This window comes from Vicugna pacos, chromosome 10 (genome assembly GCF_048564905.1).
Source record: "Vicugna pacos chromosome 10, VicPac4, whole genome shotgun sequence".
Taxonomy (NCBI): domain Eukaryota; kingdom Metazoa; phylum Chordata; class Mammalia; order Artiodactyla; family Camelidae; genus Vicugna; species Vicugna pacos.
The window spans coordinates 73211703-73239698 of NC_132996.1; the positions used below are offsets into that span (position 1 = coordinate 73211703).

Consider the following 27996-nt stretch of genomic DNA (forward strand, 5'->3'; position numbering starts at 1 on the left):
GAATCAGTGACCCAGGGGCCCCTGGGGGGTGGCCGTCCCCACCTCCCCTGGGTAGAGGGGTGGTGGGCTCCCCACCCGCTACGACCTGCCCCCCCCAGCTCCCACTGATGCCCACCTGTCAGAGTGGCACCCCGAGGTCACTGGGCAGCGACTCCTGCCCCCTCCCCCAGAGACCTGGCAAGGAGAGGAGCTCAGGGCGGGGTGGGCGTGGGGAGGGGCAGCTCCCCTGGCCTCACCTTGTCTTCAAGGGCGCTCACTTCTCTCCTCTTGCTCGGTCATTCCTCAGCACTTTCAAGCCCTGTCTCTGCTCCTCTCTCTCCTGTCCCTTCCTCCCTGGGGCCGCAGCTCCCACATCTGTGAAATGTGCTGAGAAGTATGCCCACCTTGGGTGCACTCCCAGCACAGGCCTGGAACGCCAGCCCCTAGCAAGCCTTCACAGCCTCACGGACCTGGGCTCCTCAGGGACCCTCTCTGGCGCCTGCCCTCCCCATGGAGTCCTCCAAGCCATCCTCTTGGCCCCAGCCCCCCAGCCCCCGCTCCCTCACAGCTACCCTGGTGCTCCCTAGGGCAGGCAGGGGTCCTCCCCTCTCCTCAGGGTCCTAGCACCTGCCAGACCTGCAGGCACACAGTAGGTGCTTAAGCAATGCCAGTGTCTGAGGTTCTGCTGACTGGCCTCGGGGGCTGGGGATTGTTGGTGGGTCCCGGAGGGGGTCCGGGCAGAGCGCCGGGCACCCAAAGGCTCACAGTGGCTCCCGAGAGCAGCGGCACAGAGTTCCGCCCTGGTCTGCCTTTCCCGGGTCCCACTGCCCAGAGGACCCCTCAGCACAGCCACAGCCCAAGCCCCAAGGTGGCAGAGCCCCTGGATGGAGGGTCAGTCATCTCAACCTGCCTGATGCTGGAATCCTCTTAGCCTGTCATGGGCTGGCCAGCTCTGCTGGGATGCCTGTAGTGATGGGAAACTTACCACCTTACAAGTCTGCCCTGTGTTGTCCCGAGGGGAGATCCTTTCCCCCACCACCTACCCACCCTGTGCGGCCTTCACCTTCTGGCCAGCTCCCTCCCACACCTTGCAGGCCTGCAGATTCCAGCTCCCTCCCCCACCCCCACCAGAACACTGACCAGCCGTCCCTATGTTCGTCCTGGGCCCCACCTCTGCCCTCTCTGCTGCCCAGCCCTCCTACAGGCCCTCTGGACCCACAGGTGGGGACCACTGGGCAGCTGCCACCTGCCTGCCATCTGCCCAGGCCTGTTCTGAGCCAGAGGTGACCCTCATTCCTCAGGGTGACCCTGAAGGGCCAGGGACGGGGCTTGCCCCAGGCCACACAGCGAGGGCAGGTAGGGCCAGCCTAATGGGCCTGCACCCAGAACGTCCCACACTTGGCTTTGTGCTTGGCAGTCACCAGTCACCGTCCTGAAAATGTTAATACTTTTGGAACCAGGGCACCTGTGTTTCCGTTTTGCAGGGCTAGGGTGGCTCTCACAGCCCCACGCCACTAGGGCCTTCCCTGCTGTGTCTGCTTTACAGCACCAGCCCAGCTCACAGCCCGGTGCGGTGTTGAAGGTGGGGGCCCCCCCAGGTCTCTGCCGGCTCTCCCCACCCCCACCCCCTGGGAACCCGGGAGGAGCCCGCGATCACTTCCTGCTCCTATTAAACCCTTTAAAGGAAGAGGGTAAATAAAAAGGCTTGTCCGGCTGGCAGGCCATGATTCAGCCGCCCTCACCGCTCCCGCCCCGCCGCGGGCCGGCCGACCCCCTTCCCCGCTCCCCGCCATGCACTCCGCGCCCCCTCGGCTCCCAGGACCTCCGGCCGTCTACCCGCCCGCCCGCGGGCGCGGTCGCAGTCGCAGTCGCAGTCGGAGTCGTCCTCCTTCCCTCCCCTGACGTAGAGCCGCCACGGACCCCAGGAAGGGAGCTGGAACGGCCTCTCCTCCCCTCACACTTACTGGACACTGTGGGGAGCTGTTCCAGCACTTTCCGTGGGTTACCTAATCTAACAAGTGTCACTGTCCCCATTTTACAGAAGGGAAAACTGAAGCTCAGAACATCTGCTCTCCCGTTCTGCCTGACCCAGGGGAGAGAGGGCAGGTCCTTCCAGGCGCGGACGATGGGTGGCTAGGTGGGACAGAAGGCGGGCTGGGGCACCAGGGGGTCTCCCGCAAAGGGCCCCAAGGGTGTGGGAGGAACAAGGGCTGCGTTCTCCATCTGCCCCACAAGCCCTGAACAGCAGGGCTGGGTGTCAGGGCTCCTGGAAGGTAGGGGTCTGGGACCCGCCGTCACCGCGCCACGGGCCGGCCCCAGCCGCGGGCACTTCCCGGGGCTGCCGGGCAGTGAGTCACCGCGGGCAGGGCCGGCCGCAGCACATTCCTCCGTGGGGCCGGCGTCCGGGGTGGGGTGGGGACCATGAATCGCCCCATGGAGCTGGGGGGCTGGGGCGCCGGAGGAGCGGTGGGTAGGGGCCCGCAGGCCGCAGGCAAGGGAGAGGGGGCGACCTTGGGAGGCCCAGGGACGGCATGCGGCGCGCAACCTCGCGGTGGCCAGACTTGGGGGGCAGGGGCGGGCTGGGCTCAGGACGGGGGTGCGGGCGGAAGGGCCGGGGCGTGGCCGGGGCGGGGCGTGCACGGGGTGGGCGGGGCCGAGCGAGCGGGGCGGGGCCTCTATAAAGGCTGCCCCGGGGCCGACGGAGCGCACTGCCGGCGCCGCCACCAGTCGAGCCGTCTCGTCTGCCGCGCCCGCCGCACCCGGCCGACATGAAGACCCCCGGCGAGGTGCTGCGTGAGGGCGAGCTGGAGAAGCGAAGCGACAGCCTTTTCCAGCTGTGGAAGAAGAAGCGCGGCGTACTCACCCCCGACCGCCTGAGCCTGTTCCCCACCGGTCCCGGCGCGCGCCCAAAGGAGCTGCGCTTCCACTCCATCCTCAAGGTGGACTGCGTGGAGCGCACGGGCAAGTACGTCTACTTCACCATCGTCACCACCGACCGCAAGGAGATCGACTTCCGCTGCGCGGGCGAGAGCTGCTGGAACGCGGCCATCACGCTGGCGCTCATCGACTTCCAGAACCGCCGCGCCCTGCAGGACTTCCGCAGCCGCCAGGAGCGCGCCGCGCCCGCCGCGCAGCCCGAGACCCGGACGGCCCGCGCGCCCTGAGCGCCGCCGCGGTGAGTGCCGGCCGCCTGCCCGCCCGCCAGCTCGGGGTCCTGGGGGAGGGACAATGTCAACCTCAGACGTCGCGGGGAGGTCCTGCCCGTCTAGGGGACACTGTCGAGAGGAGACTGGATGCCGCGCAATCGCCGCGCCGCTAAGGCGCGCGGCAGGAGTCGTCGCTTGCGCCTCCCGTGTTGGGGCCTTAGGGGACCCACAGACTGAACCCCAGCCCGCTCAGCCCCGGGCTTGGGCATAGACCCCTGACCCCTCCTCTCCCCACAGGAGCCACACACTGGACCAGTCGAGCAGGAGCCCAGGGGATGCCCGGGGCGGCAGGAGCCCGGGCGGCGCCCACCCGCTGACCACAGCGAGGACAAAGGCCGGGGCGGCATCCCTGTCCCGCAGAGAAGGACCCTCCCGTGCGGAGCCGAGGAGCCTCGCCCCCGCTGTGCGGGCGCGTTAAATTATTGGACTATCTATGTATTTATTTTGATGATATTTGTGGTAAAACCATTTGTCTTAATAATATATATTTTTTGCATCAATATGTCCATTCCAAATAAACTACTTGAGCTGTTCTCTTTTCTACCAGCCGGGTGTGATGCAGTGAGCTTCCTCTGGGGAGGGGAGGGGGAGTCAGAGGCCCCTTCATTCAGTGTGTGTGTTGGAGCAGGGGAAGCAGCCACCCCAGGCCTCCAAAGGGCAAGGAAATGCGCTTTCAATGAACACTGTCCTCTGCTGGACCCTGGCCACACCCTCCTTGCCAAGCAGCCTCTCCCAAGGAGGCTGGGAAGTGCCTTGGGGTTTGGCCCTGGCTGACTTCCGTTCCTGGGTGTGGAATGGGGAGGACTGGGCAGTGCTTGCTCAGGGAAGTCACTCACCAGCTGGCCCACTAAGGTCAGTGCACCTCCCCGAATCTGAGCTGCTCCTGTACTCAGTGGCGGACCTTAGCTGCCCCCTACCCCAGCCACCTGTCCACACCTGTGAGAAGAAGCCCTCGGCCCTGGCTGCTGGCCTCCTGCTGGCCAGTGCCCGACGTGTGGGGCCAGCAAGGTGGGCAGTGCTTCTGGGCATCTGAGAGAGAGGCCTGCACTGTGTCTGCTAGGGTGGCAGGGGACATGGGGGTGGGGAAGCCTGAGGTACCTGACAAGGCGGGGAGCTTCCCTGTTTCCTGCCTGGGAAGGTGGGTGGCCTGGGACACACTAGGGCTGCCCCCCCTGCCCCTCCCTCAGGGTGTCTCCCTCCACCCAGAAGGTCTGTTGGTGACAAAAAGCCAACACTAGAAGAATGGGACAGGACACTGATCCTGGCCTTGTGAAGGGGCCTTTGTTTCCCCTTTGTGGCTGGGACAATACCAGGTGTGGGAGGCAGCGGTGAGGGGAGGAAGGACCAAAAGTGGCCCTAATGTCAGTCACTCACCCTTGACCTCGAGGGCATCATCGCAGGCCTCTAACTGGGTCCCAGGGGTCAGACTGGGGAGGGGCTGTCCCTCTGCTGGGAAGCCGGGGGGAGCCTGCGTACTGGGTCCACAGAACACACCACTCCCGCGATGGATTCTCTCCTGAACAACACTGCGAAGCCCCCGTGCGCAAGGGGAGTGGGGAAGGCCAGCTCCAGGGCCCACGTCCACCCGGGCGCGACTTCATCCTGCCCCACCTGGGAGGCCCCGCCCACCAGACCTTCCTGAGGGAGCAACCAAAGTCAGAGGGTGTGATCCCCGCTCCTGCTGGGGCCGGAGCAGAGGCCGGGAGGGCGGAGGGCCACGGCTCTCTGAGGACCAGGGGACTGTGGAATTCTGAGGTTGGGCATTCGGAATTTTAATCACTTTTTCACAGGCAGCCTGTGGGGGAGGGGTGGCCTTCCCCGTCTGGGGGCCCCTGCAGGCCTGACACGTCCTTCTCTCTACACTGGTCATTGGCCGCAGCAGCCAGCTGACCTCCCCATGTCTGGTCCCCCCTCTCCACAGAACCTGGGCTGGGAGGCGGGGAGAGGGGGAGGGAAGCCAGTTCTCAGGCCTGGCTGCCCCGAGCTACCCTGGGCTTTCCAGCAGGAAGTGAGAGTTCCTTTCCTAGATACTGTCCCAAGCCTCAAATTCCTGATCTTTTAAAACTGGCCTGTCCTGTTTCCCTTCAGGAACAATGAGGGCCTGCGGGCACGTGCTCAGCCCAAGGCGAGGGGTGGGGAGGGCTGAGCAGGGAGCCTTCTGTCTCTGGAGACGTGAGGAGAGCTATCTGGGCAGCAGCGGCAGGACTGGTGGGTGATGGACCCCAGGGTGGGGCCCACCTCAGACTGGGAGGAACTTGGGTGATTCTGTCTTCCCCAGAGCCCTGGGGCCCAGCTGCAGGCCCTCTCCTCCAGGAAGCCCTCCAGCATGCAAAGCTCCATCTTTCACCCCCAAGCCTCCTGCCCAACGGGTGGGAGCCTGCAGAAATCAGGCTGAAAGAGGTCCCGAGGGAGTTTATTGCCAGTCTGTGCCCAGGGGCATTAGTCACCAGACTTTGTCTTTCTTCTGGGGCATAGGCTGCCTCCAGAGGAACAGGAGGACAAGGAAGTTGACTGCAAACTGCACGTGGCCGAAGACGGGGACTCCGAAGCTGCGGTACAGGAGGCCGCCCAGGGTGGGCCCCAGGGTTCGGGTCAGCGGCTGCACAGAGGCGCAGAGGCCCAGCATGGTCCCTGTGAATGGGTTGGGAGCGTAGTGAAATCTGGGCAGGTCCCTTAGCACCACTGCCCTGGACACAGCCACAGCCTCCCTGCCCCCACTGTCCCCCTCTCCATCCCCCAGCTCCTTCCCCTCTGTCCTGTGGGTCTGCTCCCTGCAACGTGGGCCAGGGCATGCCCCGTGTCACCCCTCACGGCCCCTACTGCCTTCAAATGGACCAGAGGGAACACCCTACAGGGCTAGGGAGGGGCTTCGGGGCACAGGAAGGGCCCCCACCTGCTTCTCTGCATTAACTTCCCAGGCTCCCCTAGCTTCTTGCGCCCCCTCTTATCTGCCACCCCCAGCTCCACTCCCCCTGTCAGCTGTGTCCACTGTGGGCCGCTGAGTGTGGCTGCTGTCAACACTGACATCTGCCCAGAGGGTCCCAGGCGCCAGGGGCTTAGGAGCCAGGTCTCTGGGAGCTGGGAACCCTAGGTGGTGGGGGCGGTGGGGCGTGGCTAGGCAAGGCCCCGCCCAGGCTCAGGGCCAGCGTGGGGGAAATTTAAGAGCAGCCTCTCCCATCGCCCACATGCCCTGCAGACACCAGGGAGCAATTACCGCCCCCTCTGTGGTTTGGGTTCCCAGGCCGGCTGGGACCCAGTTCCTGGCTCCTTCCAAGTGGAGGGTGGTGCCTTGGGCCCAGTGCAGCCCAGTGGCCTGGATCTGCTCTTCCCTCCTCCCTCCCCTGCCTCCTGCCCTCCCTCATCTCTTGCTCCCTCCTCTTGGTTCTCTAAAGTGCCAGCCCACTGTCTCCAGGAAGCCGTCCAGGACCAGCCTGGCCTCCCAGAACCACAGAGCCACAGGTCTGGAAGGCCTTGGAGGTCCTCAGCTTGCCAGACAGCCTCCCCATTTTCATCCTGGCCTCTAGACCTCAGTCTGCCCCTCCCAGACAAGCAGGTCGATGGCCAGAGGGTCGGCCAAGCCCCTGAGCTTTCTGGCCCCACTGCTAGGGGAGCCTTTGACCTCCACCGGTCCCCAGGAGCCCCTGGCCTGGGTCTGCACCATGCCCAGGGCAGTGCAGGGGAGCCTGAGCACCATCAGGGTGGATGGGAGACTCCTTGGCCTCGAGAAAGAAGGCTGGTGCAGAGTGGGGGCTGGGGGTCCACGTCTGGGGGTTCCTGATTCCCAGCGGCTGGCCTGGGAGCCTCCCAGACTTAGCCAGCTGCGTGCATTCACTCACTCAGTCCTTCACTCAGGAAGCACCTGCACACCCGCTGTGTGCTGTGCGCATGTGGGGAGAGAACAGAAGGCCGCGACGGTGCTCTAGTCTCCTTCCCATTCTGGTCTCCCTCCTTCCCTTCGGCCTCTGAGGGGGACTTTCTGACCCGCATCCCCAAACCTTTGCTCCGCGGGGGCTGGGCCTGGGGTGCCACCTTTCCTCCTCTCTTCTAACGAAACCCTGCCCGTGCTCACTTCAGAGCCAAGCCAGATACCACCTCCAGGAAGCCCCAGGGTTGGCTGGGACCAGCTGGGCTGGGGGGTGGGCAGAACTCTCACCTGGGCTTTCTTGTAGCCCACCATCCCCACTCTGCCCATTTAGACTCTAGGCCACCCGCCCTGCTCAGCACCTACTGGGTCCGGGCAGGTCTCCAGTCGGGGCAGCTGCTCTGCCTGACACTGCTCAGCAAGCCGCCCAGAGGGGAGGCCGGAGCGCCCCTGGGGCCCGCCCCGCGCGGGGCCGGGACGCCTCACTCACCGGTGTCTGAGGCCGAGACGGCCTTGGTCAGCATGCTGTCGGTGACCACGTTGAGGGCACACAGGCTGAAGACCAGGCCGGGCATCAGGAGACAGAAGTGGAAGATGTTGGCCATCAGCGCCTGGTGCAGAGCAGGGACCCTGGTGATTGGGGGCCACACGGACCAGGATTGGGGGGCCCACCCCTGAGGTCCCACAGAGGTGGCCCTGGGTGAGGATGGAGGGACCCAGGGCCTCAAGTACAAACTGGGCACCTGCAGAGGGTCAGGGGAGCGGGCCTGGGACCCACTCATTGTGGGGGCAGCCTGAGCAGGGCGCTCTCACCATGGCCAGGCCCACGACGCTGAAGACTAGCACGCTGGCCCGGAGCAGGGCTCCCTCAGAGAAGTGGCTGCTCAGTCGTCCGATGACCAGGCCCTGGATGACCTGGCGAGGGCGAGAAGGTGGAGGTGGGTGTGGTGGAGCCCTGGAAGGGGGTCTCCCAGAGCCTCCCCCACCCTCTGCAGCCCTTGGGGCCCCTGCCACCACCCCTAGCAGCAACCAGGCACAGGGCAGAGGGTGGAACCCATGCACGGACATGGCCTGCCTGCACACACATGTGCACACACACGTACAGCCAGCCGCTCAGAGGTCTGAGTTCCACGTTCAATGTAATCTTGTCTCCAATTTCAGACATGATGAACATGTTTTAACCAAAGGTTCAGTTAACTCCTGACGGGGGGTTGGGGAGGCAATGGCTTATGGTGCAAAAACTTCTTAGCATTAAAAAAAATTTTTTAACATTTTTCTTATTGTTAAAATTTTTTTTTTAAATGGAGGTACTGGAGATTGAACCCAGGACCTTAAGCATGCTAAACTAAACATGTGCTCTACCACTGAGCTCTACCTTCCTGCCAAAAAAAAGCTGCTTTGATATGAACATGCTCACAGTGTGGCCCTGACTCCAAAACCTGGGTTCCCTTGTGGCCCTGGGAAGCCCCCTTCCTTGTCACTGGCCCCTGTGTGCCCCCATCCCAGCCAGCCACTCTTCCTCAGCCCCCTCTTTGGCTGCCTCTTCTGGGAGGTAGGACCTGCCCATTTCACAGATGGGGAGACCAGGGCCCAGAGAGGAGGAGGTGGCTGGACTGGGACCTGAGCCCAGAGCCCTGGTGCCTACCTGGGGCCCTCGGACCAGCTGGCCAGAGCAGGCACACCAGCTACCGTCTACCATCCCTGTGCTGGGACTGGGTCAGGAGCCCTGTTGTCCTCCACACCATAGGAGGCTACCACCCCAGTTATAACTGGGGACACTGAGGCCCAGAGTGCTGGCATCACCTGCTCAAAGTCCCAGAGCTGGCTGGTGATGGAGCTGGGGTACAGTCTGGTGGGGTGGATGGTGAACCTCAGGACCCAGAACCAGTGCCTTGTCTTGAGCCTGTCAGGTGAGGGCCCCCGAGGAGGTGGCAGCCCCGGGTAACCCCCACTGACACTCAGCTGTCCACTCCCAGCTGTGACCTCCTCGCCCTCCCCCGGGATGGCCAGCCAGCCAAGAGTCACGTGAAGTTAGAGCTCCCCTTCCTGCCCTTTCCACGAGGGTGGGAGGAAGGGCCCCCAGCAGGGACACCCAGGACACTGTGGATGTGACTCAGAGGGCAAGCCCAGCCCTCAGGCTGTTCCCAGGCCAGGGTGAGGCTCCCTCTCTGGTCCGCGGGCTGGCAGGAAGTGCCCAGGGCACAGTGGGTTTGGAGCAGCACCCACTGGGGCTGGGGCCAGGCAGGGCTCAGTGTCTTGGGCTGGGCTGTGGGTCCTGGGGCGAGCACAGCCCTGCGGAACTGGACTGACCACTCTCCTTGCTGCCTGCCTGCTGTAAGGAAACTGTTTGAAACCAGAACCAAAGATGCGCTTCCTTAAGAAAAAATCCTACTTTCACACTTGCTTATCTTAGTTTTGTTTGTTTGTTTGTTTAAAGGGAAGGTCTGTTTGGCAAGTTTCTCTGAGTGCAGGACACCAAGAGGGAACCACCAAACCACAAGGGACGGAAACCTGCCTCAGCTTTCCCCACAGACCCCAAGGCCGGGACCGGTGAAGGCTGTCTGTCCATTTTCCCGTTAACTTTAAAAAGACTGAGCTTCTGTGCCTTAACGGATTCTTACATGAAACTGAAGTTACCAAACACACCAGATGTTTTGCTTTCTCCCAAACTTCCCATCTGGAGACCCTGTCCACTTACCCCTCCTGCTCCCTGTCACCCTCGTCCTGGCCCGAACACCACTCCCAGGTCACACTGGCCACGAGCACCCAGTTCTATACACACCCCTGCTCGAGCAGGCCTGGGATGGGGTGCGGGGCCGGTAAGATCACATCCAGCCCCTTCACGGCCGCACCCACTCCAAGTGAATCTGAGTGAATCCAGGTCCTTCTTGGCCTTGCAGCCCACCCCTCGCCCCAGTGCAAGTCTTCAGAGCCTGGTTCTTTCCCCTCAGGCCGGCTCAGTCACCCCAGGGCCTTTGCACTGTAGCCCCTCCTCTTCCTGTGGTCCTCTCACTCCGGTTTCTCCCTGCGCCAGTGGAAAGCGCCCCACCAGCCACCCCGCATACAGCGGCATCTCTACCCCTCCCAGGACCTCGACTGTCCCTCGGTGTTTGTCACCCCGATGTGTCAGGTGCTAGGCGGCTGGGGGTTTATCTCCAACTCCCCGGGTATGAGGGAAGCTGCTCATCTCTGCAGCGGCACCACGCCTGGGGCGCAGATGAAGGCCAAATGCGGGGGGGCTCTCACAGCAGGGCCCTCTAGGGACAGAGGGCGGCAAGACCACCAGCGGGAGGTGACTGCTGCCTCTTTTGTTAGGGCCGCCTGGGCTGCCGTCCCCTGAGTCCCCAACCCCGACGACCCGCCCACACAGGGGGCTGACGGAGGAGGGTGCTGTAGCTCCCTGGGGATCAGGCTGCAGCCGCCACACCTTGGGTGGGGCCGGAAATGGTTTGCAAGGGAAGCAGCAGGTGCGAGATCAGCTGTGGGGGACCAGGTGGGAGGCACAGTTCACCCTGCAGAGGGGCCACCTCCCCGGACCGCGGGGACCAACCCTGCCCTGGGTGGGGGTGGGGAGGGGCCTGATGAAGGTGGCTCAGGTCTCTCTGCAGACACAAAACTCAGGCCCCAAGGCGGGGTTTAGCTCAGTGGTACAGCACATGCTTAGCATGAACACAGTCCTGGGTTCAATCCTCAGTTCCGCTATGAAAACATAATAAAAATAAAATTTAAATTAAAAAAAATCAAGGACCCTTCTTCAAAAACAATCCCACCAGAAAACCCAGCTCCCAAGTCTGCCCTCTGTCAAGACCCTGCAGGCCAGCTGCCCACCCACCTCAACCCCCCAGGACTTAGGGCCCGGGGTCTGGCACCCCGCCGCTGCTCTGTGGGCTCCCTGCCCCTCTCTGAAGGCCCACCCCTCCGCAGCCTCCTCCATCCAGTCGGCCTGTGCTGGGGTCCCCAGGCCTCAGCCCCAGGCTCTTCTCCGTGTCCATCGCCACCTGCACGGGGTGCTGGGGCCCCAGGCTCATCTCAGTCAGGCCCACCCTCGCACCCAGCCAGGCCAGAGGCTACCAGTGTCGGTCCCTGAGGGTCTCAAGGGTTCTGCTGGCTTCACGCAGGGTACAGGGGAGCCCAGGATGAGCTCAGGCTGGTATCCTGGCCCCAGGCAGGCTGCTGCAGTCGTTTAGAACAAGGGTCCCGGGGCCCCCGAGTTTAGAGTATTACTATTACTGTTGCTGTTTTCTGTGTGTATCTTTTTTCCGCCACCAGGGTGGCACTTCCCAGCCCAGCTAGGCCCTCTCCGCCCACAGTGGAGTGGGGCAGGGCCCTCCCGGGTGTGGCTATTTTAGTGTCAGGGCTGGACCAGTCCTGGGCCCAGAGGCGTGGGGAGCAGATGGCTTGGAGGTGCTGGGAATGCCACTCGCTTCCGGAGAATTCGAGAGCTCTCTCCCCGACTCAGGCAGATCCCAGAATAGCCCTCCTGCGCTCCGGCTGTCAGGCAGACGTCCCGGGTGGCGGCGGCACGTCGCCACCTGTCCCCGCCACAGCCACACAACTGGTGGGCAGGTGGGCGGGGGAACGCAGAGCCTGGCCGTTCTCCTGAAACACGCCCACCCCTGGGGTCTCCTCCCTCCCTGCCCTGTCCGCTGCAGTGCCCAGACGTGCACTCGCGGACCATGGGCCCCCGATGTGTTTCTGACGGGAGGCCAAGGGCTCACCAGCCTGCACGGGGGATGTTTCCCCTCTCCCCTCTCAGATGGAAACCCAGGGCAGATGGGTGGGCAGACCAGGTAGGTGGGCGCAGACCCAGGCTGGGGGTGCCGAGAGCAGAGAGGAGGACGACTCAGAGGCAAAGGTGGGGACATCCGAAAAGCGAGCATGCAGGATGGAACCTGCACTGCTCATAAACCCAGCCAGGCAGGTGCGAGGACCCAGGGACCCTGACACAGGCCGACAGCGTGGATGGGGCTGGGAGGGCAGGGGACCACAGAGCCTGGGATGCCAGACCCCCGCCCACCCTGTGCACCCGGCACCCACTCACCATCTGGAGGACCCCGAAGAAGGACATGAGGTAGCCGGACTGGGCGGCCTCCAGCTGGAAGAAGTCCATGGAGATGATGGAGAACATGACCATGAAGAGCCCTGGACGAGGCGGGAGGTCAGGCTGCAAGGTCAGGCTAGGGGACGGGCCTTCCCCCACCCCACCCCCATCAGCTGGCCAGTCAGGGCTCCAGGGGCCCGGCTGCAGTGACTGGCTCGGGAGGCCAACGCCAACCTTCCGTGGGGTCCTCGCTGGCCAGGGAGGTGCTCCCCGTGCGGCCGCTGTGGACTGCGTGCAGGAAGGTGCTGGGAGCTGCCCCATGGCCGGGGCGGCTGAAGCCCAGGGCCGTCAGAGGAGGGTGGTTGATGCTGTGGGAAGACGTGGCCCCAGGACTGCCGTCGGTGACTCAGTTCCTGTCACTGTGCCCCCAGAGAGCCGTCCTGGATGTCAGACAGAGCTGACTAGGGAGCCCCTCCTAGGAGCTGGGGCAGGTTTGCAAAGGCAAAGAGCTTCCTGCAGCCGAGGGAACCCTCTAGCACTGACGTGGACGTGGAAGCGGAAGCACTTGAACGCCTGTCAACCATGTCACACTAATTTGTCCTCTGTGCTGCTCCCCTGGTTGGAGAACCCCAGACGGGGGCTCTGAAGGGTAGCTACCAGGCACGACTGTAGTCAGGGATGCCCTCAGGTCCACCGAGAAGGGACACAGAAGTCGGTAGAATGTGTGACTTCCCCTGCAGACTGCCGTCTTCTCTGCCTCTCAGGCTGTCCAAGAGGCCTCAGGGCAGGGCAGTGAGAGCTTTTGTAAAGCAGGAGCCCTGAGGGGCTGGAGGGCAGGGAGAAGACAGACACTTCTCTGTTCCTCCTCCTTCTGGCCTGAGCGCCACATCTGCCCAAAGCAGGCGGCCGTCTTCCTCTCTGGGACAGATGTGACCGGATCAGGCACCAGGGAGGCTAGGAGCACGCGGCACAGGGCAGAGGGAAGGGGCGATCAAAGGGCCGCAGGCCTCCGTCCCCACGGCCCGGAATTCTCGGCGGCACCAGGCTCTGGACACCTGGCTGGGCAGCCCAGGACTCACCGGAGGGGAAGCCAGAGATCACCTTGACCAGAAATATGGGCAGGACGCCCGGCAGCAGCAGAAGACGAGTGATGGCCTTCAGGTCAAACACGCTGGCCTTGGGTCCACCTGGGGCACCAGAGGGGTTCATCAGATCACAGGACAGCTGCCTGGAGACCCGTACCTGTCAGGGATGGGAGCCCTCCACAGAGTCTCCCTCACAGGCACCCTGGGTGTGCCCCAGGCAGCTCATCACACTCACAGGACTGGACCTCAGGCCCTGCTGACCCTGCGAACCTCTGAATTCCGGGAGACAACCTGGCCTGGACCTGGGTACCAAGTAATGGAGGCCCTGGCTCCCCCAACCCCCGTAACCAGGGCAGCTGCTCCCTGCCCAGCCCTAGGCTGCGGCAGGAGCGCGACAAGGCCAGGGAGGCAGCCGTTACTGAGAAGGGGCCACCCTCAGTGGCTGAGAGTGACCACTGGCGGATACTTGAGGACCACGGTGCAGCCTCCCAGCTGGGTTTGGCTGCGCTGCCCTGCCTGACTCTCCCAGGCTCCTCCTGCACCTCAGCCCTCTTCCTCTGTGCCTCCAGGCCTGACCCCACCCCAGGCCCTCCCTCCTGACTCTTTCCGGGTTGTTCCATCAGAGCTGTGGTTCAGGGGCCTCCTGTCCCGGGCTGGCTCCTAGGTGGGTCTCTGGGTTGCTCTCGGTCACCCGGGGTCCTATGCTGTGCCAGGCAGGAAGTGGATGGGCTGGGATGTCCTGAAGGGGACCCCATTTGGAGCCCCACCTCTCCCCACGGGGCCTGGGAGGCAGGGTGAACCCATGTGCCCTAACCTGGCCGTGCTCTGCTCCCAACCTCGGTGCTCCCCCAGAGCTGCACTCCTGAAGCTGGTACCCTCGAGTCACCCTATACAGCATGGCGACCAGCTGCCCTGGGCCTCCGGGTCCTGGCTAACGACCCCTGCCCTGCCCCAGGTTCCACCTGGGCCTACCCAGGCTCCGTTCTGATGGTGTCCGAAGCTGGGAGATGCCCAGCACCCTGGAGGGGCTTAAGGAAGGACAGAGCACACCCATCTCCCCCACCCCGGCAGGTGGGAAGCCACCACGGATGCTTTGGCACATCGTGGTCTTGGCAAACCCCCTGGAGGAAAGGCTGGGCTGGGGAGGCCTAGCCCAGGGTCCAGGCTGCTGGCTGGTAGCGGGGAGGGCTCAGGCCTCACGCTGCCCGGGTGTCTGGAAGCAGCGTCCCTGGTGGGTGTAACTGACCAGGTGTGTTTGGCAGCGGACACCGGGCGGGACGCGCACGGTGGGGCACGTTTTATGTGTATCTGGTGGCCCTTACCTGGCGGGGCAGCCTGGTCCTGGGTGCTGGCCTCTTTGGTGCTGGTGGGGATGCAGGTGAAACTGAGGACAGCTCCCAGGAGATTAACCACAAAAGCCACGATGGCCGGACACTGAATCCTGGGAGTGACAGTTGTGGTCACACAGCGCTCAGGCCCCAGGGCACAGGTGTCCCCTGGGCATCTCCCCTACCTGCCCCTTCAGTCACATGTAGGCTCCGACAGCTGAGGACAGCTCAAACCCCGCCACCCATGTCCCTGAAGCCTCTGAGCTGGAGGGCAAGAATCGGACCCTCAGGGCACGTCAAGCAGGTGACAGAAGAAAGAGGAGGTGGAGCCCTTGCCCTCCCGCCCCTCATGCTGTGGACACTCTGAGCGGGGGCTGCAGGGGGACCAGGATGGTGAGCCCTGGAAGGGCAGGGGTGGAGGTGATTCTCCAAGGGACGTTCGGCTCCCAGGCTGCTGAGGGGTAGGGAAGGGGTGAGAAGGGCCCCCACTGCTCCTGGCCAGAGCGGTGTTGTCAGAGACCGGGGACCCTGCACTGAGCCCTGGGGGCCGTGTTCTGTGGAGCTGGAACCAGCAAGGAGGATGGTCCCAGGCACCCGTGCCAGGTGAGGGCAGCGCCAAGGGTCCCGCCCACTTTGTAGAGCAGGACACTGAGTCTTCTGGGGAAAGGGCCCTGTCTCCAGCTCCCTCGGTCCCCCTCCCTCTGGTGGGACTGAGGTGGCCTCCTGGGGGAGGATGGCAGCTGAGACAGCGACCTCTGCCCTCGGTGACTCAGGTGCAGTGGGGTGAGGGCTCACTGGCAGCAAAACGCCAGGTGGCACTGGGGCTGGGCACCAGGAGGGGCACCAAACAGACTGGGGCCGATGTGCCGGGTGGGCAGGGGGCCTGGGTTTGAATCGCAGCTCCACCCACCCTCATGGAAGACCATGGGGCCCTCCTCGTCCTGCCTCCTTCCCCTCATGGGGGACAGGCCTGCCCTCAGTGGGCCTCAGGAGCCTCTCCCCCTGCCCTGCTTCCTGGAGGGGGCAGGGCACGCTAGGCCCACTGGGTCAGGGGTGCAGGGTCCGGGGTTGGGACACAGCCCCGGGACGCCTTCCCTCCTCACAGCACCACCGAGGGCTGTGACTCAGGCTCTCATTTCTGAGGGAGCGTTTCTCCTCCATGAGTCACCACATGGGAACTCAGCCCTTGACCCCTCTGGAAGGCATAGGCAGGCCTCGGCCTCCAGCTCCAGGCGGCCAAGGCCACCTGGGAGCAAGGGTACTGGGGGCTGGCTGTTCTGTCACTGCTCCCTCCTGAGGGCTGGCCTGGCACCGCCACCCCGCACCCCCAGCCCTGAGGGGAAGACAAGGAGTAAAACAGGAACTTCTTACTGAGCCAGGCTACTTGGACCTCCAGGCCTGTCACGGCCAAGCACCTTGCCCCTCAGAAGCACAGAAAACTCCTATGCATCCTGCCAAAGCCCTCTCTGTGGGGCCCTCCCACTCTCTTCTTTCCTAGTGGGCATCCCGTCCTTTGTGAAGGGCTTGCTCCACTACAGGGCCAGTATCTGACTCCCGCCCCACCCAACCACAGCTGCACCAGAGCACCAGACCCCGGGCACACATGCACGCACGTGTGCTCAGGCACACAGGCACAGCTCCCACGGGAAACCTCAGGCAGGAAAGGGCTCTACCCCACGTGAGAGCAAGGAAACCCGTGGGGCCTCTAGCACCAGAGAGGCTGGGCCTCAGCCACCCTCACTGCTCGGACTGGGACCTGCTGAAGCTCAAACGGTTGGTCAGTGGTGTACTGGCCCATCGGCAGGGGCCCTTCTCTGACCCCCTGGCTGAAGACCGCTGTGTAGAATGCTGGGTTTTCTGGCTGTCAGGGTTCCAAACAAAGGGGTGTGTCCCTTGACTGCCGGGCAGGAAGCGTCAGGGGGCACTGGACTCCAGAGTGAGGCCTCTGCTGGGACCCCAGGGCAGGGATGAGGCCGGGTGTGGGAGCCATTGCCCCCTCCCCCAGACAGCAGGGACACCCTGGCCCCAGCGGCCAAGTCCAGAGAGAAGGGCCCTTTCTTCAGAGCTCTGGCCTCAGAGGCCCGCACGTCACTGCTCGGGGCCTGTCCAGGCAGGGACAAAACCAGCTTTCTTTGCCAGATGCCCTGGGAATTTGTGAGGGCAGAGGCGGCCACTTAGATGGCTATTTTGGGAGGCTGGTGACAAGCAACCCGGGGCATGGCAGGGAGCCAGGCCGGTTCTCCTGAGATCTCTCCTGTCCCTTGTGTGATAGCCAGGGAACTGAAGGGGGCACAGGGACCCTGGAGGGCCCTTGGAGGGTGTCAGGGCCCCAGGGTGTCCTTCCCTACTCAGTGCTCACTCTGACTCCCTCAGACCGAATGCCGGAAGGGACAGTGAACGGATGGGAGGGACACACTGCAGCCCTGGGTCTCCCTGAGGGCCTGCTCCGTGGGGACACCCTCCAGCCTCGTGCCCCCAACTGGTGCTGCTCTGTCATCCAAGACACAACTCGGGTGCCCCTCCCCGGGGGCCTTCGGTTGACGCACCCCCAGAGTTGGCCCCTGTGGGCTGTGTGTCCACTGGCTTATTGGACCATTTGTTACAAACTGAGCTCTGACCATGAGGCAGGCATGGTTAGGATGTCTTTGTCCACTCACCCCCTTTTATTTAAGCTGAGTGGCTGGACAGGAGACTAGACACATGGACCCATGGACACCCTGAAAGGCCACTGGGCCGGACTCAGGACACCTGAATCCTTGTCCCTTCCCCGTGGCTACCTAGCTGGGTGACCTCTTTTCCTCAGAGGCAAATGAGGGCTGGACTCACAGGGAGTCCCCTGCCAGGACCCCCTGTCCGCCCCAAGGCTGTCCTGGAGCCAGCCCACCCTGCGTCCCCCCGGGGGAGGCTTTTGGGACTGACCACAGCTCGTCATGGCTGCCACTTGCCCTGGTCAAACTGTAGCAGCGGCAAACACTGCCTTTCATCCTTATCTTGAGGGCCCGGAACTTACCGATGTGACATTATCAGGAGGGCGGTGGGCCTGGCTACCCGCCCACTCCGTGTGGACTTTCCGCCCCACATCATGGGTCTTCTGCCTAGCTCTGGGGTGACCACTCCTCCTGCGGCTGGGGCTGCCCTCCCCGCCTGCTCTGGGGTCTGAGAGGTGACGGCTCTTGGCCACGGTCCCCCCGGGCCTGGCTGCAGGTGGGGCTCAGGGCCTCCCGGGCTGTTTACCCCTGTCCTGTCCAACCTGGAGGGCAGTCTGGGGTCTGTGGGGACCCAACTCCAGGTGAAGCCTGGCTGTGAGGGGCTCTCGACAGTCACTGGATGTCCAGCCTGAGCTTGGGGCCAAGAATCTCCCTGCCCTTCCCGATCCACAGGCCACAACGCTGTGGCTAGAGCCGTGTCTGAAAACAGACGTCTTGTGGGGCCACTCCTGATTCAGCCCCACTCTGGCTTCCAGGTTCCAGAAAAAGGCCTTCAAGCTGGATCTGGCCTAAATCTTTACAGCCCTCCATTCTCCGGAGCATCTGACCACACAGACCTCAGGCAAGCCCCAAGACCCTTCCTGCCCCAGGGCCTTTGCTGGGCTTTCCCTCCGCCTGCAACACTGACTTCTGGTTCTCAGGTCTAGACTGAGCTCGCAGCCATTTGTGCCCTGTCCGTATACTTCCTAGTGCCCGCAGCACCCAGGCTCTCTCTGCAGGGCCTGGGCGACCTCCGGGGTGCGGCCTGGCACAGCTTGTGAGGAACCGGAGCACCAGGCAGGGCAGGAAGCCCGGCCGGCCCCTGAGCCACTCCTGTCCCAGAGCTGCTCGGGGCAGCCCCGAACATCCGCTCATCAGCGTCAGGGAAGCTGCCGTGTCACTGGGGCGGAAACACCATGTCAGCAGGATCAGGTGCCCGGACCAGGGGCAGAGGTACGGTCCTCAGGGAGGCTGGCTTTCCCAGGCCTCCGGATAAGGAGTGGGTCATACCAGCTGAGTCATCCAGGGCCCACGGGGCACAGAGCGGGGCTGAGGGCCAGAGTGGGGCCACATGCCAGACAGTTAGGGCCCAGGAGGGCTGGCCATTGACCCTGAGGCCCAGCTTTGCCTGACCTCTAGGGTCTGTGGCTGGACACTCCCCCAGCTGAGGCCTGAATTGAGTGGCCACCCTGGTGGGCCATCTCCAGGGGGCCAGAGCCCAGCTGGACCTATGATTTGCTGTGCAGGGCTGCCCCTTCAGTGCTCCGTATAGACCTCACGTCCCACCGTCACTCAGCACACCAAGTCCTCAGCGAGGCCTGGCTCTGTCTGACTCCACCGTCAGCGAGGTTTGATGCGTGGCGCCCCCTTTTGCAGATCCCTGGGCCTGGTGGCCTTGGTAGGCTGGTGCTGCCCACCTCCGAGGCACACGGCCCGCTTGGGGGAGGGGATGATAGAGGCCTCCCCAGGCTGTGAGGTGCCAGGCTCCAGGCCATGAGTCACAGGGCTGCCCCCTCACCTGCTAAGTGACTCAGGGCCAAGGTGTGTGCCCTCCTTGGGAGCCGGGCCTCCCAGCCCTGAGCCCCAGGCTGGGCCCAAACCAGTTATACCAGTGCCAAGCCCACAGCAGTGGCTGCCAAGTCCACTTCCTCCACCTGCTCCCTGGTGGGGGTGGCACATGGCTGAGGCCTTTAGGGGACAGGGCAGCGGGGGTGGGGTGGGCAGGGAGGAACAGCGAGGCAGATCTTGCATCGTGTCTCAGTTTCTATCAGAGAAGGGGAAAGGGGGCGGGAATGGGGCCTTTACATCTGCCTGGCCCTTGCCCGGAGCTGTGCCAGGAGGTGGAGAGGCTGCTGGCCAGCAGAGAGGCCAGACCGGGAGAGGGCCTTGCCATGGGGTTTCAGGGTCCTGGAGCCCATGTTCCTTGGGCCTTGGATGGGACTGGGCGCTCCATTGGGGAGTCTTTCTTACCCTCTCTGGGCCTCAGTTTCCCTGCCCATGAAAGGAAGTGTATAAAGCACCTTAGATCTTGTGATGAAAGAAGCTGATGGAATGCTCTGGAAGGTGAGGGCAGGGGTGGAGTTGGTCTTGGGGGCTGCTGGGAGGGAAAGGGGAGTGAGGGGTGTCTTCTGGGTCAGCAGCTGGGCTGGAGAAAAAGGCAGGCGATGAGAGGCGGGAACATGGGGTAGGGCTGGCCTGGGGAGGCCTGTGTGTGTCTGTGTAGGTGTCCCCTGGACACAGGGCCTGGTCTTAACTCCTAGGAGTGAGAGCTGATGGGCCCATTTCACAGCTGAGAATACCTGGCAAGGTGAGGAAAGTTGCCGCATGGCCCATGATGGCCGGTGGCAGGGCTGGGAGGTGACCCACCATTCCTGGTTGCTGAGTTCTGGGGGGAGGGGCAGCATGGGGGCTCCTCCCTGCCCGCCTCTCCCTCCCCTACACCTAACCCTCCTTACTAGGGGCCCCTGACTGTCTTTCTTCCTCCCTGGGTACACAGAGGCCCTCTTTCTCTTGCACCTGGTCCATCCACCGAATTGGGCTTCCGCCCCCGCGCTGCGTGGAGGGAGGTGGCCCGGGTCCAGCAGAATCCGCAGTCATGCTCAGGAGTCCTGTCTTGACCCACTCGCCTGGATGTTCACCTGGACCCCCTTCCCTCTGGTCCTCCCGGTGCCTTTTCTTGATCCCCGGCTTCTAACGTAAAGCACCAGCCTTGATCTGAGCCGATTCACAGGGCTTACAAACTACCCCCTGGAGGACAAAGCCCTGCTCTCCTCCAGCTCTGACTCCCTCGCCCAGGCCCCACTCCAGAGCTCCTTCCTTCAAGCATCTTTTGGGCACCAGACTCATCCTGACAGAGACCCAGCTCCTGCTGGTGCTTGGGCAACTCAGATCACAGCGAGGCCCATGGCTCCCCCAGGACTAGCCCCAGAGTTGAGGCACTGCCTTGAGTCCACACTTACATCCCAGCCATCAGCAAAACCAAGCCAGAAACTGCCCTCTGTTGTCTCCCCACCACGGCCATCCCTGCTCCAGCTGCCATCCTCTCCCACCAGGACCTCACTGGTCTCCCTGTGGTGGCCGGAGCCCCCACACTCTCAACACAGCAGCCTGGTCATAGCCTGCCCCTGCTCCATGGCCTGACCTAGTGCCCACCCGCCCCGTCCCCCCTGCTGCTCCTTCACCCTAGCCGCACACAGCCCTTCCTCCCACTGCCCCGACCTCAGGGCCTTTGCACTTGCTGTCCCTTTGCCTCCCCTGATGTCCTCTGCCTGATGTTGTACGAATACATATCCTAGTTATTTCACCTGAGGACTCACCTGTCACGTTCACCACTGCATCCCAGCACCTCGAATCCCAGGGGCACTTAGTTCAATAAATATCGATGAGGAAACAAACAAATGAAGCAGTCCTGCCCTCTGTACCCCAGCTTCCTGCTCACAGCACTCAGCAGAGCCTGCCATCCCCAACCCAGCTCTGATGAAGATGCTGGGGGGCGCAGGGGGTGGTGGACGCCTTGAACAGACCTCCCTCCAGAGATGGAGCTGCCTTGACAAGGGCTCTGGGCCCTCCTGTCCCTCAGTCTCTGGGCTCAGCCATCGCCCACTCCCAAGTCTGAGACTTGTGTGGGGCACCTGGGGAGCCCAGGGAAGCTAAGGCTCCAGCATCCCGGCGGCTGGCATAGGGTCATACAAGATCACAGGGCCAGGTGTCAAGAGAGGCGCTGAGTGCATGCTGAGTGCGCACGCATGTGGTTCAGACATCAGGAAGGTCCTTCCCGGAATGGAATCCCAGGGTAGCTCATGCTGGCCCTGGCAGAGTTGGGGGATCACCAGCTGGCACAGGGCCTCTGGTCAGGTAGGCAGGGGTCTCCACCGAAAACTGGGCTGGACACCTGGCCCCGACTCCCCCAGAGCCACACCCACCTGGTAGGTTCCTGCAGGTCACCGTCCCAGGGACATAACCTGCTCAGGGTGCACCTGGGGAAACTGAGACCTGGAGAGGTGGCGAGGCTGCAGGGTGGGGTGGCGGTGCAGAACCGACCCAGCCTGGACCGTCCTGATCACATTCCTGTCCACCACTCTGTCCATACCCCACCTCGTCTGCCTGTCCCCCAGCAGGGTCCTCGCCCCGGACACTCACCCACACGCGCTGCTCAGGGTCCCGCCGAGCAGGGAGCCGACGATGACGCCGATGCCGAAGCACAGGCCGAGCCGGCCCAGGGCCGCCGGCCGCTCCTCAGGCGTGGTCAGGTCTGTGATGACCATCTGGGCAGCTAGGCGATGGGACAGGGGCTGAGCGCCGCAGGCCCTTGCTGACCCTCGTATGGCCTGTGGGCCCAGGCCACGCCCTCTCACCTCCCCACCCCACCCTGCTCTCCTGGCCCCCGTTGGCCCTACCTGGCAACGTGTGCATGAGTGCTGCGGGCAGGCGCGAGGCGAAGAGTAAGGCCACGCCGGGCAGGGACGGGCTGCAGGCTGCGACCAGGAGCAGGTAGAGTGCGGAGGACGCCAGGAAGGAGAGCGTGAAGGCTGCCCTTGCCCCGTGCTGGTCTGCGAACCTGGGGGGCCCCACACCTGTGACCCTCACGGCTGGGAGGCAGGGTTCTCCTCCTCTGCACCACACCTACTCCTTGGGACTGCCAGGGGCTGGCCCAAAGTTTCCCCAGCAGGGCTAATCAGGGAGGCCAGGGTTTCTGCTGGGCTGTGGGCCTCCCTCCTCTTAGACCCTGTTTCTCCATCCTTCCAAAGGGAAGGATCTCAGGGAGTCTGACCAAGACGGTCATTCCCACTCCTATGAGATAACTTGTGGGATGCAAATGGACCAAGGGCATGTGCACGTTTTATAGAAAGTGTTTCCCAGGCTCCAGCCCTTTCTCCACCCGAGCTCCAGGCAGCAGCGTGAACCACCCCCCACCCCAGCAGCCCCTGCTCAGTCTGATCTTACTGGGTCTGGAGTTCCCTCTGAGTTACTCTGAAGATCCGACTTGTGCCACATTAATCCGTCCACTGCGGGGTTTGCGGGAGGACGTCTCCCGTCCTGCCCCTCGGCCCAGCGCCTCCATAGCACTAAGACTAGTGGGGCTCCCAGTCCCCAGAATTGTCTTTTCCAGAAAAATTGCTGGTGGGACTCCCAGCTCAATGGGGCTGAGCGTTTATAGTCACGAGTGTCTCACCAATTAAATCTTCTCTCAGGCCACACATCAGAAGTCATGGGTGAGGACACCCTGGGAGCGAGGGCTTGACCCAGCCTTAAAGCGACTAAAGCTCCTCTGTGCCTCAGTGAGCCCGTCTGTGAAGTGGGAGTTGCCATCTCTCCAGCAGGGCCCAGAGTAAGGTCTGGGTACCCAGCACAAGCCAGGCCATGTCCTCCAAAGGGCAAGGCTGGGTCGTCATGGGGTGAGGGCCCCCTAAACCTCCCTGCCCCACAGTACCTGCCAAACATGGGCCCGCCCAGCAGCTGAAGCACTCCAAAGATCGTCTGCTGGTAGCCAAAGGCAACAGAATCCAGGCCCAGCCTCCGGGACAGGTACTGAAACATAGGAGGTTCCGTTGGAAGGCCCTGGGATGGACCCCAGCACCTGTGACCCAGGGGCCTTCGTGGGCAGGGGGTAGGAGGGGTAGCCCTGAACAGGGTGGGAGGGAGTTGAGGGTCTGGCCCTGACTACTCTGCCGTGCGCCTCGGAGGGACCCTTATGCTTGGACTCAGCTGCTTATCTCGCAGGGGAGCCCGTCAGAACCTTTGGGTCCAGACTCCAGTGAATTCAGCTGCTGCTCCTCCTTCCCCTCTTCTGGGTGCTCGTCAGACAAGTGAGGAGAGGCACCCGATGCCCACTTTGCCCCTGCTCTATACTCAGTGTCTAGAAGCACCTGGAAATCCACACATCCATCCAGAACTGACTCCCAGCCTCCCTCCAAGACCAGCTCCTCTGCTCCCCTGCTGATGCCTCCACCCTTCCAAGGGTTCAGGTCCCAGTCCTCAGTGTCATCCCTGATGCACCCCACCCCCTGCTGCCCCTTTCTCGCACACCCACATCCAATCCATCACCAGCTCCTGGGCTCAAACTTAACCACGGAGCCTCCTACCCTGCCCCTAGCCTCTCAGAGGTCCTGTAGCCCCTCCTGGCCTCAGCTCCTTCTCCCCTCTCCAGCACTGGTCCCACTTTTGCCCCAGACCGCCAGCCGTCCTCATGGCAGCACCCCTCCCCATGGTGGTCCCAGCTCCGTTCCTCCTGTCCCCCCCAGGGCCTTTGCACTGGTTCGCTCACTCCTGAGTCTCCTTTAAGCCTTTGCTCAGGGTCATCTTCTCAGGGAAATTTGTAGACCCCAAGCCTGCCACACTCCTCGCACCCCCAGTGCCCCTCCCCACCGCCGCCCTCCCCCAGCACAGACTAACTACGCAGAGTTTATGCATTGCTGGTAGGCGTCACCAACCCCCTGGACCACCAGCTGTGGGGGTGCGCATTGTCCAGTCCAATTTGCACTCTGGTGTATTCTGAGTTCTGAGAACAGGTGCTCAGAGTACCTGCAAGCATTTACTGAACAAACACAGGCCCCTCCCCAGAGAGCCAGTGATGAGGGGAGGGTAACACTGCGGCTGCTCTGTGCCTCGCGTTCTAAGGGTTTCAACTCTTCTCTCATCACTCCAGCACCGACCCTCTGAGGGAAGGACACTTGTCACTCCTTTTACTATGAGCCTAGGTCACCTGGCTGCTGAGGAGGGGAGTCAGGGCTTGGAGCAAGCCATTCGGTGGAAGCGAGCCGAGCTTGGGAGGCCGGGGAGCTGGGCGTACTGCTTGGCCAGGGACAAATGATGACAAAAGCGAGGGCCTCTCCCACCCAAATTCTCAGGCCCATGCCACTTAAGGGAGTCTCCTGGGGAACTTTTAAAATTGGCCCTACCCAGACCAGGCAGAAAAGGATCTCTGGGGCTCTTGGCCTCCCAAAGCCCCCTGGGGGCTGTTTCCACAGGAGGAGGGGACCCTATGGGCCAGCTCCACCAGTGGTTGTTGAATGAATAAATAAGAGTGTATGGGGGGAATGAAAGGAGGATGGGCCGGCAGGTGCCAGGAAGCCACGGTGGCCACTTAACCAACTGGTTGCTGTGGCCTGGCAGAGCTCCAGATCAGGGCAGGTGGCAGAGAATGGGATGGATCAAGTCCCACCCTCACGTCCTGGCTGGGGAGGCAGAAATAATCTAATACCATGAAGTACAAGCTGCAGATGGACCTACCAACCAGGACCGAGGATGGAGAGGAAGCGACTCCGGGGACCTGGCAGTGCTGCAGTGGGGGAGGGCCCGCTGTGGAGGAGGCCTAGGCAGAGGCCTGAGTGCAACTAGGAAGTAGCTGAGGTGCTGGGGCAGCAAATCAATAGGGCAAAGGCCCGGGGAGGGGGGGCAGGAGGAACGGAGCTGGGACCTCCATGGGGAGGGGTGCTGCCATGAGGACGGCTGGCGGTGCAGCCAGGGCCCAGGACATGCTGATGGGGGGGTCCAGAGGCAGAGTCCCTAACTGGCTCAGCTCCAGTGTGGCAAAGGGCCCTCAGCAGGAGGAGTCCCGGGAGCATCAGGCCCTACCCCCGGCCCCGTCCAGGGCCCAGATGGAAGGTGAGAATGCCTGCGCAGGCGCACTGGCGGCAGGGCTGCCTGGGGAGGGGTACTCACGGGCATGATGGAGAATTGCATGAAGAGGCAGGTGAGCTCCAGGGCCGCCAGCACATAGGTGAGTAGGATGACCCCGGCCTGGCCCAGAGCACCCATCCCACTGGGGGACTGGCCCTGGCCCCTGGGGGCCCCGGCATCCCGCATACTGGGCAGGTCCTGCTGGGAAACCATGTAGGAATCTGAGCTGGAGGCTGAAGGAACAGGCGGGGGCAAAAGTCCTGCTGTGCCCAGCGAGGGTGCTGAGTCATAGGGCGGGCAGCCAGTGGCCCTGAGAGGTCCTGTGGACAGGACATCAGACTCCAGTTGGGCTCTCCAGTCACTGGCTGTGTGACTTTGGGCCAGTCTTGTTCTTGGAGAACATGACAGCTGGCCCTCCCCTCCATGACAGACAACACTGGGTCTCCTGGCCCACAGCCATGGAGATGAAGACCCTTGCGGCGTGGGCCAGGCTCAGCACCCCATTTCCAGAGGGAAATAGGCCCAGAGTGGCTGCCGACTGCAGCTCAGGTAGGGGCCTCCTGCAGGTGTGGTGCTCGCTTGGGTCCCTGTGTGTCGTGGGGGGGGGGTCCTTGGGGCCCATTGCGCACCCCCCACCACTACAGTGGTTTCAGCGTAAGGCCTACTTTCCTCAGCTCCCCCAGCAAGAACCAGAGGGGCTTCTGGAGTGGCCAGGTGTGGGCTGGAGGACAGCTCAGCCTTCCAGGCCCCCAGGCAGGGCAGCTCCGTCTCACCTCCTGCATTGGGGCGCGTCTGCTCCCCACACCCCCACAGGCTGGAGCCAGATTCTGCGGTTCCACAACGGCCTCCGCAGAGTTTTGCCAAGTTAACAATTGGTTGTACAGTTGGGCCCAAGGGCGGCCTTAAGAACCCCGGCCCTGGGGTGGGATGGGGTAACATCAAGGCGGGGACCCGGGCCCGGGACTGTGCCCAGCCGCCTTCCCCATCCCGGGGTCAGGGAGCTTGCGGGGAGCAGGGCGGAGGCTGAGAGCGGCAGGTCAGGGGCTGCTGGCTGGGCACGGGCTGGACACCCGAGCGGGGAGCGGGTCAGGGGCCGCGCTCGCTAGAGCGAGCTCCGGTCTCTGCCTCTGCAGGACTCAGCTTGGGCACCGTCTCGGTGAGGTGAGCCCTTCTCGGGTGAGCTCTGGCCTGGCCCTTCCGGAGCTGGGCTCGGGCACCCGCCCTCTCGGGAGGACCTGGGACACTCACCCTCCCGGGTGAGCTCCCGCCCGCCTCCCGGGATTGACCGGGTACGTTCAACACCCCGGGCTGGGCCCCGCCCGCGCGCGGCCTCCGCGCTCTCATTGGCTGAGCTGGACACGCCCCCAGCGCGCCCCGCCGCATCCCGCGCCCGCGGTCCCTGCACCGCCTCCTTCTTCCTCCCTCCAGGCTTTGCTCTGGCCCGCCTCCTCCAGCTTTTCTCCCGGGTCGGCGGGGAAGGCAGGAACCCAGGCCTCTGGAGCAGCACTGAGTGTCCAGCCTGAGCCTGGGGTCGGCAGGGTGGAGAGGGTGATGGGACGGAGGGACGCGGGACAGGGGCTGGGAAGAAGGATGGGAGAGCTAGGCGGCGTGGAGGCATTGCCTACGTCCCACACAGAGCAGGAGGCTTCTGGGAGCCACCGAGATGCCAGTTTCAGTTTTCCTCATTTCACACTGCGGCCACCCCGCCCGCTTGGACAGGGCCATCAGAGCCCCAGGGGATGCAGGTACACATGGCTTCAAACTGTTCCTCTGCAGGTCTGGCCTGGTCCCCCTACAGCCACCCAGAGACTCCCCCTTAGGTCCAGGAACCATTTCGCAGACAAGTAACCAAATAATGGCAACTCCACCACCTCACACCCTGCACCAGAGCCTGGAGCCAGGCCACAGGCCCAAACGTGAAAACCAAAGTCCCCTCTGGCGTTCGGGGCAGAAAACTGCAGGGGCCCTGAGACACGTAGGGTAGGCAGCCACAGAGCCGCCCCTGCAGCGCCTGGGAGGGCAGGCCAAAGTCCGGCAGTGAAGCACAGAGCCAGGGAGCCCCAGGCCTGCTGCGGGCCCTTCAGGGAGGGCAAGGGGCCCCAAGTCCGCAGAGGGAGTGGCTCAGGCCCAACTCTCCATAGTGGGCCTGTGTCAGAGGAGGACTTAAGTCCAAACGCATGAGGAGGGGGGGCAGGAAGGCGCTAGTTACTCACCTTTCTCTTCCTCCTGCGTCAGACAAGGCCTGTGTGTGGAAGGGAACTGGTTGGAGCAGAAGCAATCGAATCCTGCCTAAGTGTTTGTCGTGACAAGTTCAGGGGCAGGGAGCTTCCTGGCACCCAGGGACTGTGGGAAGTCTGCTCACTTAGCCTGGCATCCGCAGGCCTCCAGGACCCACTCCAGCCCCAGGGCATTCACAGCCTCCAAGCCTCTCACGGAAACTTGTTGAAGGTTCTGCTGGGTGAAGCTGATCCGGATGGGGCTGAGGAGGAGGGCTTCTCAGAGGAAGTGACACTCTGCAGAGTCTAAAGAATGAGCTAGCAGAATGCAAGCGGCTGGACGGCCCTGCCACACACCTGCTGTTGTCTGGTGTTGGGCTGTGAAACAGGCAGCCTCGCTGAAACCGACAAACATTTTGAACACCTACTGTGTGCTGGGCTCTGGTGCTTGGGATACTCAGTCCACAAATGGGGTTGCTCTCGTGTACAGCTTCTAGTGCATCTGTGTGCCTGTGAGTGTGCACACGTGTGACTGCGTGAGTAGGGGAGGGCGGGTACTCAACACGTGGGATGTGTAAGACAGTGGTGCACTGATTGTGAGCGTGCAGGCTTGCTCTGCGTGCCGTGGAGCCGCTGCAGGGTTCTAAGCTCGCCTGCTGTCCTAGAAGGGACCTCTGGCTGATCAGGGGCTGC

The 27996-nt window shown here is 63.3% G+C and overlaps 2 protein-coding genes and 1 long non-coding RNA gene across 7 annotated transcripts; 2 read left to right on the forward strand and 1 right to left on the reverse strand.

Annotated features, from left to right (window-relative positions):
* Positions 1 to 2670: 2670 nt before the first annotated feature.
* PHLDA2 (pleckstrin homology like domain family A member 2) lies at positions 2671 to 3731 on the forward strand. Its single transcript, XM_072970869.1, has 2 exons — positions 2671 to 3154; positions 3423 to 3731. The coding sequence occupies exon 1, from the start codon at positions 2748 to 2750 to the stop codon at positions 3141 to 3143; it is 396 nt and encodes a 131-aa protein (XP_072826970.1). The 5' UTR covers positions 2671 to 2747; the 3' UTR covers positions 3144 to 3154; positions 3423 to 3731.
* A 1851-nt stretch (positions 3732 to 5582) lies between these two features.
* Positions 5583 to 27550, reverse strand: SLC67A1 (solute carrier family 67 member 1). 4 transcript variants are annotated; one of them, XM_072970532.1, is made up of 11 exons: positions 27301 to 27550; positions 25130 to 25285; positions 22899 to 22996; positions 21865 to 22025; positions 21608 to 21740; positions 14496 to 14614; positions 13168 to 13275; positions 12089 to 12189; positions 7861 to 7962; positions 7538 to 7658; positions 5583 to 5816 (listed from the first exon to the last, which is right to left on the reverse strand). In XM_072970532.1, the coding sequence occupies exons 2-11, from the start codon at positions 25271 to 25273 to the stop codon at positions 5629 to 5631; spliced, it is 1275 nt and encodes a 424-aa protein (XP_072826633.1). In that variant the 5' UTR covers positions 25274 to 25285; positions 27301 to 27550; the 3' UTR covers positions 5583 to 5628. The 4 variants fall into 4 exon arrangements, with proteins under 4 accessions (XP_072826633.1, XP_031546910.1, XP_031546909.1 ...); XM_031691050.2 differs by having other exon boundaries at positions 25130 to 25288; XM_031691049.2 differs by lacking the exon at positions 27301 to 27550 and adding an exon at positions 25861 to 26340.
* On the forward strand, positions 17303 to 20593 carry LOC140699084 (uncharacterized). 2 transcript variants are annotated; one of them, XR_012077102.1, is made up of 4 exons: positions 17303 to 18421; positions 18715 to 19531; positions 19729 to 19775; positions 19965 to 20593. It is a non-coding gene; the product is annotated as an uncharacterized lncRNA (long non-coding RNA). The 2 variants fall into 2 exon arrangements; XR_012077103.1 differs by having other exon boundaries at positions 18715 to 18816; positions 19729 to 20593.
* Positions 27551 to 27996: the final 446 nt, after the last annotated feature.